The following is a 12750-nucleotide window of genomic DNA, read 5'->3' as shown; positions in this document are numbered from 1 at the left end:
AATGCACAGTGTAAAGCGGTGAGGGTTCTGAAGGGTTTTATTTCGCTATATTCGAGTGACTTGCTGCTCATGAAATCAATATGCTGACATAACATATTTGCAACTATTTAAAATTAAAAGACACTCTTCACTCCTAGTCATTCCCAGACTAAATATATAAGGCTGACTTCTGATCATATACATGTTTGAATCTAATCATAATTATGAGACAATCTTTATTATGAGATATTCATGAGTGATAATTAGTGATTGTTAATAGATGTGCTGATCTGGTGTAATCTGCTTAAGCATTGTTTACACAACCTATTGCCTAAGACAGGATGTCTTAAATACAGTGAAGCAAGACTACACTCAAGTCATCCTACTGGAGGGTTCTTCAGATCTGGTCCTGGAGGTTCACTGCCCTGTATTAAAATGGTAATAATGTGTAAATGCTTGTATTTTAAATAAATAAATGTGTTTATATTTTAAACAAATGTATCTACAATATATAAAATAAGCATTATAATTTAATTATACAGAGCATTACACGGGGACATTATCTGTGTCATATGATTCGAAGATTTCTGTATTCAGTTAGCAGAGAAGGATTATAAATGAATATCTAAACAAACAACGTTAGCCGTCATCAATGATTACATCTTGTCAAACACAGAAGAAAAAACAACTTTTCAATTCGAACATCACGAGTATCAGGTGGCAGAAATATAATCCTAATCGCTTAAAACCGAAAGCGTGACGTGCAGCTACTCAGTATATATATTCAAAAATGAAATGTCAGTTAATATAATCTTACCTACCTCTAATAACATGGACTTCTATCGCTTCACATTTCAAATACAGTGGATTTTCAAGACGAAATGTTCACTCGTACATGTTCAACATGACAAGTGCACGAATATGTTGTATTGAACAGTAGCGCACCTATAACAATATTGTCTATTAGATTTATCAATGTGATACACACTCATCTCTTGTTAACGCGCAAGGTTCTTCTTCTTGTTAAATGGCTGTTCGCTGTTTTGGAGCATTACCGCCACCTACTGTACATTGTCACAATGACTTTTATATACGGTTGCATGTTTGCCTTTCTGGTGGTCTCATAAAAATAATTGTAAAAGTTGTTCACTCAGTGCGAACCAGATGAAATATAAGAGAGTGTTAAACATTAGCTCATATTCAGCATGTTGAACCATGGAGAGGAAGTGTGTTTTAGAACTTATGAGTCTTTCCTACAATAAATATTTTAAAACACCTGCATTTTTTTTTACAGTTTTTTTATTTTTATTTTGGTAATACAAATATTGGAGTTTTCAACTCAAGATTCAAGTGGCTTTATTGGCACAACAATAACAACAAAAATGTTAAATGTTATTCAGTGTTGGTGTTATGTAGTGTTAGTGGTCCTTTGTTTTCAGGCAGACTGTTAAAGAACAGGACACACATGTCTGCAGGAAATCCTGTAGAATTCAACAAATTTGAAATTCCTGAAGTGTTTCTCATTTTGTGCGTCTTATCTGGTATTATCCTGAAACTACACACCCTTAGGATGCAACTGATTAATAATGCAGAAGCAAGAATCCAAGGAAACTAATTTGCATATCTGAATATTCTTGATTGCCTAAGCATCTTTTCAAAGGGCCATCAGCTGTGCTCTATGGATTTGCCCTTATGTTGTTGAATGGTTAAGAAATTCATAATAAAAATGAAATAAACATGTTGAAATTTGCTAAATGTATGGCCTAGTTGATCAGTGGATGCTGACTACATGCACCATCATTCGCGACCTGACTGGGTATATCTGCTGTTTTACTCCAGGTTGTAGAATGCATTCTTTTCTTTTTACACAAATGCGCTCCATTTCCACAATGGTATAATTTGTTAAATCTATGATGGGCTTTATAGACATATTTAGTCAAGGTCTCACTTTCAGCAAATGCTGTGGCCAACTTTGAACCTTCACTGAAACAATTTTCCATTTCACCAAAAACATGGTCCAAAGAAAATGAAGTATAGCCTGCATAGCTCTATCTTATTATTGATACTAAGATGTTTATTTATCTGTTGGGTAAGGGTCAACTCCGAATTCTTCTTCACTGCCATGATTGTCTACACATTTGACAGCTGAAGATACAATTTCATTCCAGTTAAAGGGTTTGTATTCTCTCCTTCCAGCATGTTGTTGACAGGATTGAGCAACAAAAAAACAATATAAAGTATTGTAATTTAGTTTGCATTAATTCAAAGTTTTCTGTCATCCCGGAATAGTAAATGCACATACACATCTATTTTTGATCGCAGAACCACTGCTTTAGGCAGTGTATGTAAGGTAGGCCTGGCCATCTTTTTCTTGCAAAAATCACTGAACTCCACTACATTAGCCTGCCATCACTGTGGCTCCATCATATACTTGATTCAGAATCTTAGATGTCTTAGCTCTGAAAGTATGATTTTTTTGATGGTTTGTGCATCACTGGAATTTGGGGTGACCATCACAATAAGTTATTCTGTAATTTTCAGTGTTTTTTCTTATTGAAGTAGCAAAGCATAATGATGTTTTCAGTTCCAGCTTGGTCTCTGGTTCCAACTACAAGTATAATATCCATCAACAAAGCAGAGAATAAACAAATTGCATGAATACATAATACAACTTAATGAAAGCCCCCAACATGCTGATCTGCTAATATATATGTACTGCTGCTGCATGTAAAATGCATGTTTGCCTGGGCCAACTTGGCTGAATATAATACTAGTGAACTATTGTTGTGTGTACCTGGTTGTTTGGTCTGATACCTTAAAAATCTAGTGGACTGACACTGAATTTGTATCTGGGCCAGCAATGAGTTTATTTAACTAGTGACCTAAGTGTACTTAGACTAGCATACTCATATGATTTATTCAGGGACCTAATGACCCATTTAGAACATACAGCTAGAACAGGGAGGGTTTAAAGAATAGTGAAAGCACATAAGAATTTGTTATTTTTATTTTTTCAACAAGATGCAGATGTTGACAGGAGAAAAAGATTGCATCAAAGATTATCCCAAGATTTCAAACCGAACTTGGTAGGATTATTGTTGATAAATCTAGATGGATGGTGAAATAATGCTGTACAGTTGGACTGTCTTTTTTAGGTTGAGCAGTAGGTAATGTTCTTTGATCCCCATCAGGCAGTCTGAGATGCATGCACTGGGTCATCTGGTTGAAATGAAAAATTAGAGCTGTGTGTCATCAGCACAGCAATGATATGAGAAATTATGTGCATTGCATGAATAATGGGTCCCAATGATGTACTGTATATGGAGAAGAGAAGGGGGTCCAAAAATTCATAGATCCTCTTCTGCATATTATTAATTTGTCAAAGTCATTAGGATATGTCCCTAAAACCTTCAAACTGGCTGTTATTAAGCCTCTCGTTAAAAAAACACAACTTTATCCTGGAGAATTAGTTAATTACAGAGCGATCTCAAATCTCCCTTTTCTCCAAAGATACTAGAAAAGGTAATCTCCTCACAACTATGTTCTTTCTTAGAGAAAAATGGGATCTGTTAGGATTTCCAGTCAGGATTTAGACCGTATCACAGAGACTGCTCTCATCAGAGTTACAAATGACCTGCTCTTATCATTTGGTCGTGGTTGTATCTGTCTATTAGTGCTACTGGATCTTAGCACTAAGATTATCACTATCGATCACAACATAATTTTGAATAGACTAGAAAATTATGTCAGCATTAATGGAATTGATGTTCTTATCATCTGATCATGGTTGTATCTCTTAATTAGTGCTACTGGATCTTAGTGCGGCATTTGACACCATCAACCACAACATTCTTTTGCATAGACTAGAAAATGATGTTGGCATTAGTGGAATTGCATTAGCATGGTTCAAATCATATCATCAGTTAATAGCAGTGAATGAAGAGGTATTATATTAAGTACAGTATGAAGTACCACAAGGCTTAGTTCCAGGACCATTGCATTTCAAGCTTTACATGTTACCCTCGGAAGATATCATCAGAAAACGTGGTGTTAGCCTTCACTGCTATGCTGATGACATTGTGCTGATATTTCTTCGCGGCCATATTGTAATGTCATATTGTCATTATTGTTATGATTTATTAGGTTGTTGCTCTGCATGCTTAATAAACAACCTCCAGCTGGTCCAAAATGCAGCAGCTAGCATTCTTACTAGAATCAGAAAGCATGACCATATTTTCCCGGTTCTGTCGACACTGCACTAGCTCCCTATTAAACATTGTATACATTTTAAAATCTTGCTAATTACTTATAAAGCCCTGAATGGTTTAGCTCCTCAGTACATGAGCGAGCTCTTATCGCATTATAGTCCTTCACGTCCGCTGCAATCTCAAAACTCTGGCCATTTGATAATACCTACAATAATCAAAATCAACTGTGGCTGGCAGATCCTTTTCCTATTTAGCACCCAAACTCTGGAACAATCTGCCTAGCATTGTTCGGGAGGCAGACACACTCTATCAGTTTAAATCTAGATCAAAGACCCATCTCTTTAACCTGGCACACACAATCATTTTTCTATAATTCAAATTCATTAAAGGATTGTTAGGCTGCATTAATTAGGTCAACTGAAACCGGGAACACTTCCAATAACACCTGATGTACTTATTACATCATAAGAAGAATGGCATCTATGCTAATATTATTCTGTTTTATTCTTATTCCATGGTCGCCATAGCCACCCAGATCCAGTCTGTTTCCAGATCAGATGGTCACTGCAGTCACCTGGATCCAGTCCAAATGGTGGATCAGCACCTAGAGACGACCTCTACAGCCCTGAATGTCAGTGGAGACCATGTCAACTAGACAAAGCACAGAGACACATCCCTGGGAAGGCCTCGTCTCCCATCAGCTCAAGACCATGAGAACCAGAAGAGTCCTTTGCCCAATCTGACATGCGATGCAGCCTGGAATTAAACCACACCATGCTGGTTTCATCAGGCAGAGGAGAACTGGCCCCCTGACACATACTCAGGCTATGTGCTTCAGAGCTGAGCTGACCAGCATAACCACTGACATCTTCAATCTTTCCCCCACAATGGCTAGAGTCCCCATCTGTTTCAAGTCAACCAATCATCCTTGTTCCAAAAAAATAAAAAATAAAAAAATTCAGCCCTAAGCTGTACACTCTTTTCATGCATGACTGTGTTGCTACCCATCCTAACAACATCATCATAAAATTTGCAGATGACACCACAGTCATTGGTCTAATTACAAACAATGATGAGACTACATACTGAAAAGAAGTGTCTGAACTGGTCACATGGTGTGAGGATAACAATCTCACACTAAACTTCAGCAAGACCAAGGAGATGGTTGTGAAAGAAGACAGAAAACAGTGAAACTAGTAATGAAGGCCAATCCGAGAATGTTCTTCCCTAGGAGGAGGTTTGGCATGTCACCACAATTACTCCTGAACTTTTACAGATGCACTGTGGTGTGTGGTTTGGCAGCAGCACAGCACATGACAGAAAGGCACTACAGAGGGTGATAAAGCTGGCCCAGAAAATCGCAGGGACAGATCTCCCCTCACTGCAGGACATCCACAAGGATCTACAGCTGGGCTTGCAACATAATCAAAGACACCACCCATCCACAATTTCTTCACCCTCATGAAGTCTGGCAAGCAGTAACAGAGCACTGCGGCCAGAACATCCAGACTCCAGAACAGTTTATATCCCCAAGCCATTAGACTAATTACTAGTCAAAACCTACTGCCATTTCCACCTGTATCATCAGGATAAAATCAGCCTGTTCAGTGGCACTCTGCACTTTACTTGTTGGACCATCATACACTCACCTCATAATGCATTAGACTGATAATCATTGACAATTTAAACACTAGACTTTACACTGACACTTTATCACCTCATTGTCATCTTATCGCTACTTGCACTGCATCTTTATACTGTGAAGAATTTTTTAATATCAGTTGTTTTTCAAATTTGCAAACAGGTTCTCTTTCTTTTCCTTTCCCTACTTTAATTTTTATGCTATTGTTATTTATTTTTATTATTCTTTCTGGTATACTTTACTGCAAATTCTATATTATTATGTTATTTGTATTGCCCTAGTAAGCTATGTTTATTCCCCTTCTACCCTGTCATTCTCGTGAGGAGTAAACAAAAGTAAGAATTTAATTCTACAAGTACATATGACAATAAAGCTCTTAAACTGAATTGACTGAGCTTGGTTTCTCCCTTTTTTTTCTCCACTGTTACCTTTGGCTTGCTTAGTTGGGGACACAATTTTTTGGCAAGATTGTTGACTTGACTGCACAAACACTATTGGAAGAGAACTGAACTGAGCTGGATGATGACATCACTGAATCAACGAATCAACAATTTAATCTACTGACTTTAAGTGATGAACTGACTGTCTATTGTCCTTTTGCATTACCAGCACATGTTTTTCCTGTTTAACATTTTAAAGCACTTTGACACAATCTGTACTGTATAAAGTGCTATATAAATGAAGGTGACTTGACTTGACTCCAAGAACTGATCCCTGAGGAACCCCTGTGACAATGGATAGATCCAACAGAATAACAAACTGTCTCTGCCTCTGTGAGAGGAGGAGGAGAGGAGTTTGTTAGATGTGGATGTGGACAGTCTGAGTTTGCTGGTGTGTGAAGCTGAGAAATGAATGCTAATGCTTGTAGTTTTGTATGTGAAGAAATTAACAAAATCAAAAGCAATGACAGTTTGGACTTTCTGTTTTCCCTGTTGTCTCAGATTTGCTAGTTGTCATGGTTTTTGATTTGATTTCATCATTCTGTGTCTTGTCCCTCGTTTGCCTGTGCATTTAAGTTCTTGTCTGTTCAGTTTTAGCTGGCCGATTATTAGTCGTGGATGTATGTTGTAAGTGTGCGTGTGGATTTGTCCTTAACCCCTGTGGATTTAAAATATGTTTGTTCTGGATTATCTTCGTGAGTTCTTTGTCTCCACGTCACACTTGTGATGGCTGCTTTATACGGGCTTGGTTGGTGTTGTGTTTTCTGACTTGTTATTTTGTTTTCAAATTTGTCATTGTGTTTTCTGACTTGCTATAATTTTTTCTGAATTGTTGTTGTGTTTTCTGAATTATTATTTTGTTTTTTAGATTTGCATTTGCGTTTGTAATTTGTTATTTTGTCTTCATAATTGTAATCTGTTTTGCACTTCATGGCCACTGTATTTATAAGATAACAATAACAATTCTCATATAAGTCTTTTAAATTGTTTATTTGTCTCTAACAGGGTGGACATTTTTGGCCCTCCTTTTCTGATTTTGTTTCATAAATACCTTATTTTATTAACCAGAACCAAAATCAAATGCTTAACATCTCCCTTTCATGAATACACAAGTAATTTTAAAAACTGTGATTGATTTTCTAAATTGTATGACCTCCAGAAGGCACTGAATACCAGGAATGACCTAGCTATAGGGCAACCAGTTTGCAGCATGTATGTAGTATATGATGTAACGTCATATCAGCGCCATCGAGTGTTACCTGACTGAACTTCAGGTCATTGAAACTCAAGAGTTACTTTTCTTGAATTAATGATTTATGGTAACACCTCCATTCATCTTGGTTTAGCCATCAAAGCTATAAATGAATTAACAACAAATTAGTACTGATTAATTCATCTGTGTTGTCATACTTATATGTTTGACGTATTTCAGAGATGCACAGCTATGTCATCTTCTTATGAATGAAGACAGCTCTGGGAGAGTGTGCTTAAATGGAGCAAACCAATGGAAGGTGAAAATCTAAAATGAGTGATATGGATGGCTTGATCATTTGTTTAAACTGGATTTATGCGAGTGAAGTTTAAAAAAAAATGAGAAAAAAATGCATTATTGACATTCTTGTTTTGAGTTTAATTTGCATGTAAAGCATCCTGTAATAATAAGTGTAATTTTATTTTCCATTTATTGCATTTTTTATGCACTTGGTATTATTGTCAGAGGATTCATATAGGCCAGGGCTGCTGCAGTAGAATCTTCAATAGAAACCAGCTAAATAAGATATTGTGGAGCATTATCAGGAGGTTTGTTTGTTTGGGATTGAATTCTCTAGGTAGATCTCCAGGAAAAGGGTTGGGCACTCTGGATATAGGCACTTTCAAGCAGTTCATTTGGACTATTGAGTGGGGTAGACCACATACAGTAAATGTGTAACATTGTACTGTTGCAATACAGAGTATTTCCCCTATGCAAATTTTAACAATTTATGTATGTATGTATGTATGTATGTATTTAATTGTGAATAGGTGAAAATTGGTATTTTCTTCAAATTAATTTTAATGCTTTAGCTGCCACTACTGTGAAAATAAGTAATAAAATAAATTAAAATGGAAAAAAAAATATTTAAAACAATTCAAATAATAATAAAATTACATTGGACAACCAGACAATAAATATGTTAGTCTTTCACTTAAAGGAAGGCCAAAAAAGGCCTGTTCTGACCCAGGCACTGTGGGAATGAGTGCTCCTTGTCTTCAATCATTAACGGAACAAAACAGGAATTACATGTCTAGGTTTTTAAAATGTATTATATTTTTTAAACATATACATACAGGCATTTCATGCAAAAAAATATGTGTATTCTGATCAGTACTTGTGCAGTGCAGCAAAAAGCAAACAAATATTATAACTGCATTTACTGACATGTGACGTGTTTGTGTACAGACTTGACTATCTGTGAGGTCCAAAATGTCCTTACTAATAAAAAATGCCCTCACTTAAATAGTGAAACCTGTTGTACACCAACTAATGAGTCAGACCTCACCAGCCAAAAAGGGTTAGGCCTATAAATTGGCCAAATCAAGTTTATATTTATATCTGAGCTTTGCACATATTTGTGTGGTGTTTGGGAGTAAGGGTGAGAGGAAATAGGCCTATCATATAAAAACAATGGAAGTCTATAAGATGTCTAATATTGTGTGTAGTTGTGTGTATTGTTGGTGTGTGCAGGTTTGACTATACTTGTTGTGAGGTCCAAAAATGTCCTCACTAATATTGAAACCTGAACATGGACTAGTGTTCTCCACGTTTCTGTGAGGATTGTGTTTAGGGGTAGTGGTTGGGTTAGGCAATATAAAATATCCTAAACCTGATATAAAAATAATGGAAGTCTATGAGATGTCCGGGGTAATATAGTACGTGTGTGACTGAGTGAGTGTGTGAGTGAGTGAGTAAGAGAGAGATGGCGCTGTGTTCAGTGGTCTCACAGCCACAGTGTGAGGAAACTTCGCCAGGCAACTTCAAAAAGACTTTCTACTCTCTAACAGCACACGGATAACACCGCTGCCTATGAGGATGTGACTCCAAACGGCTGTTCAGTGTGCTTTACACAGACACAAATCTAAAATCGCCGGAGCTAGTAAGTTTTTGGAGTGAGCGACTTTTTCCGCAGGATCTATGGCGCTACATTTGTGAGAAAAAGCACGAAAAAATGTTACTGGGTTTGAAATCACGCTGCTTGTGATTCTGAAGCTATTACGCACGGAACTATGAACGATCCGGAGCCCACGCCGATCTCCAAGACGCAACAGCGAATGGCTTTGGCTTTTCCCGGGGAAGAGAGCGCTCTGTCCGGCAGCGTGTGCAGACCCGAGCGCAACGGGATCTTCTTCATCCACTGCTTCATTTGTGGGAGCGGGGTAACCCCGGGGAAAGAGCTGAGCTTACAGGTAAAATACCAGCGAAAAAAGGATGGCCCGTTTTTCCCTTTTCTGCAAGGCCAGGACCCGGCTCCTGGCGCGCCGGAGATCGGTCCGGATGGGGACGCGCTGGTGTGCGCTGTGTGCCACTGCTTCCTGCGCGAACAGTGGAACTCATTCGAGCGCAACAGGACGCCAGTCGAGAAGCGCATGTACTGGCTCAAGAGACCCTACCAGTGCGACTTACGGAACATTACATACGATCTGGAGCGAAGAATGAGCGCTAGCAATTACGACGCCAATGAGTCGGACATTTCCTCATTCTCTGATAATGACCTGTCCGAACAGGATTTGGACCTGTCAGCATGTGTAATGAATAGCAATAATGCCACAGGTTTCCGTGCGTCTGATAAAGCATCAAGAGAAGGCAGTAGAAAGATCACAATGAGTGTTAAGAGCAGTCCTGAGTCAGTGAGATATCCGACCAGAGTTTGCACAGGTCAGGACTTGCCGAAATCAGAACGGCGTGCGACTAAACTCATCAATCACGCATCGCAGTCATCCGCGTCCATGGCTCTCCAGCAGTATGACAGTCTATCTATTCGCACACCTCTGCAGGATAACGGTATCATTACGTGTGACAAGCAGTGGATACATGCGTCCACCGGTGATTCGGACGCGCCTGACAGCTGCGATATCAACATCACCAGCGATGACGAGAGAGAGCGCGCAGCGTCAACTCACTTAGATGTAGAGAGGAGTCAAGCAGCCAAATGTCACTCCAGTTTTTCTGCTGATGAATGTGCCTGTTATATTTGTGGAAGCAGGCTTTCAGCAGGAGGCCACTTCAGGGTGTTTGTACAAAAGCAGGAGAGAGCGTCCAGTGAGCCTTTCTTCCCTTTTCTGTGGCTCCATACCCCTCCGCCTGGTGCGGTGCCTCTTAGCCTGGGTGGATACACTCTGATATGTACAACTTGCCACTCCTCCCTCATGCAGCAGTGGCAAGGGTTCGAGCTTGCAGATGTTCCTGTTCTCCAGCGACTGTATGTGGTGCCCCTCAGCACGGGTGCTGCAACCCCTCTTTCTCCACCTGCCATGAATGAATGTGGGGATGGACAACCAAAAATTATTTCACTCCCCTCCATGCCACAGAATCGCAGGGAGACCTGCTACCTATGTGGACAGGACTGTGGTCGAGAGGTCAGGATGGCATACACCCATGCTGGTGCAAGTAAAGCCCGCAGTGCAATGTATTTTCCATTCATAAATCTGCTACCATGCCCTCCAAGTGCTCAGAGTATACGGAATGGAAGGGTATACTGCTGTGTCAAGTGTCACAGCATCTTGGAAGGGATCTGGGCAAAGTACTGCCTCTGTCTAAGCGAGGAGCTCATTACTTCCGTCACCACGTTCCTTGAGAGATACCACCTGGCCATGGGAAGGGGAGGAGTCTTGGTATCCCCCCCAAGAGGACCCCTGTCGACCCCTTCTCAGACTGCCACAACAACCGCAAGCCACACCTCCATCTGTTACTTGTGTGGGGAGGAGCTGTCTGGAGGAACCGAGTATCAGCTTCATGTTAACCCTCCAGGGCGTTGTGGGGAACGAGAACCCTTTTTTCCCTTTCTAACAGTCCACCCTCCCGCTCCCCGTGCCCGCCCTGCTGATGCCACGGGCCTTGTGTCTGCTTGTGCACTGTGCTACCATGACCTGCTGGGCCAGTGGACAAAACATGAGAGCCAGGGCTCAGAATCAGGCCCGTCCAGCAGCCCCTGGGCACGTCAGTATAACTGCAACACTTTCATCTGCTTCTTCTGCAGGAAAGAGAAGAGGAGACCTCTTGGACTGAAAGCAGTGTGTGTTGACCGCTTGCCTGTATTCTTCTATGCTCCAAGGGTCAGCCAGACCCTGGTAATTGACAATGGCAAGCAGTTAACAATTGGCTCCTGTGTGGAATGCAAGTCCATGGTGCTGGCTGGGCAGAACATGAAGACGATTAGTGGAATCACACAAAACAAGGTAAGAAAGTTTTTGGCCAGACTGCTTTCCATTATAATCTTTAGCCGCTTGTTTCGTAGGCCAGTCAGTTACAAACAATTTTACATGTTTGGAAAATCATTATAACCTCAGCTTACTTTTTTTTATCAACCGCTAGAGGGTCTTTCAGAGTCTTCTGGGGCCTCAGTTAGTACAGTTTAAAAGGCAGCTTTGGCTGGAGCTGTTTCTGGGCCAGCATGCAAAAGTTAATCTGATGCACTGATGAGTGAGTGAGCCAAGTGTTGAAACTGAAGTTTTATGGCAGGCTGCTGTTCTTTCTAGCGAATGGGGCGGTCATAACAGGCAGGGGTAGATAAAGTATGGAGCCTGTCGCATTAAAGAAATAAACATTTCGCAGACAGTCTAGTGGTTGTAAGCTCTGTTTAAAAACATTCTTCACAGTGGCCAACTCAAGCATTTGTTGGTCTTCTGGTGTGTGTGTGTGGTAGTTTTTATGTGTATTTTGGGGATGTTACAAACAAAATCACATATATTGTGAGAAACACTTGGGATTTTTTAGGCTGTAAATAGCTGTATTTATATATTGTCGGACTTAATGTCCAGGTAGAAGTTTGTGTTTTGCATGAAAGCATCTTTTTTTTTTTATCTTTATATAAAGCTGCCCTTTATGAATGGGCTCCAGACTTACATATGAGAGCAGTGTCAACAAGTTTACAGTTCATGGCATCAGCACTTTATTCACACTCGTGGGGATGGGGAGACTAATACTAAAGGACACAAATTAAAGTTACCAATAATATTACATATTTTAACTTATTTAAATGAACATTTGACACCTTGGGTTTGCCCTTTGATTTTTTTTTATTTTTTTATTGTAATTCTTCCAGAGTATTCATACAGATTGTTGAATCATGATAACTACAGGTAAACGCTTGCACGCCTCCTCACTACCAAGGTGAAATGTAATTATGTTTTCTAACTATTTGGTCTCCATAAAACTGGAATTTGTTATGAAGGACAAATGTTATTGAAAAATAAACTGCCATGTAATAATACAAATTAATTATAC

General features: G+C 39.6%; 1 protein-coding gene across 2 annotated transcripts in view; it reads left to right on the top strand.

Moving 5' to 3' along the window:
• The first annotated feature begins 9235 nt into the window (after positions 1-9235).
• The window catches only part of gse1b (Gse1 coiled-coil protein b), a 212204-nt gene continuing 208689 nt past the window's right edge, over positions 9236-12750 (top strand). For both annotated transcript variants that reach the window (XM_042774994.1, XM_042774993.1), the window contains exon 1: positions 9236-11702. In XM_042774994.1, coding sequence (XP_042630928.1) covers positions 9534-11702 — 2169 coding nt within the window. In that variant the 5' untranslated portion in view covers positions 9236-9533. The remainder of the gene's footprint in view (positions 11703-12750) is intronic.

The sequence above is a fragment of the Cyprinus carpio genome, chromosome A18, assembly GCF_018340385.1.
Source record: "Cyprinus carpio isolate SPL01 chromosome A18, ASM1834038v1, whole genome shotgun sequence".
NCBI classification, from domain to species: Eukaryota; Metazoa; Chordata; class Actinopteri; order Cypriniformes; family Cyprinidae; genus Cyprinus; species Cyprinus carpio.
The sequence above is the reverse complement of the archived record's forward strand: the minus strand, read 5'-3'. Positions and strand labels throughout refer to the sequence as shown.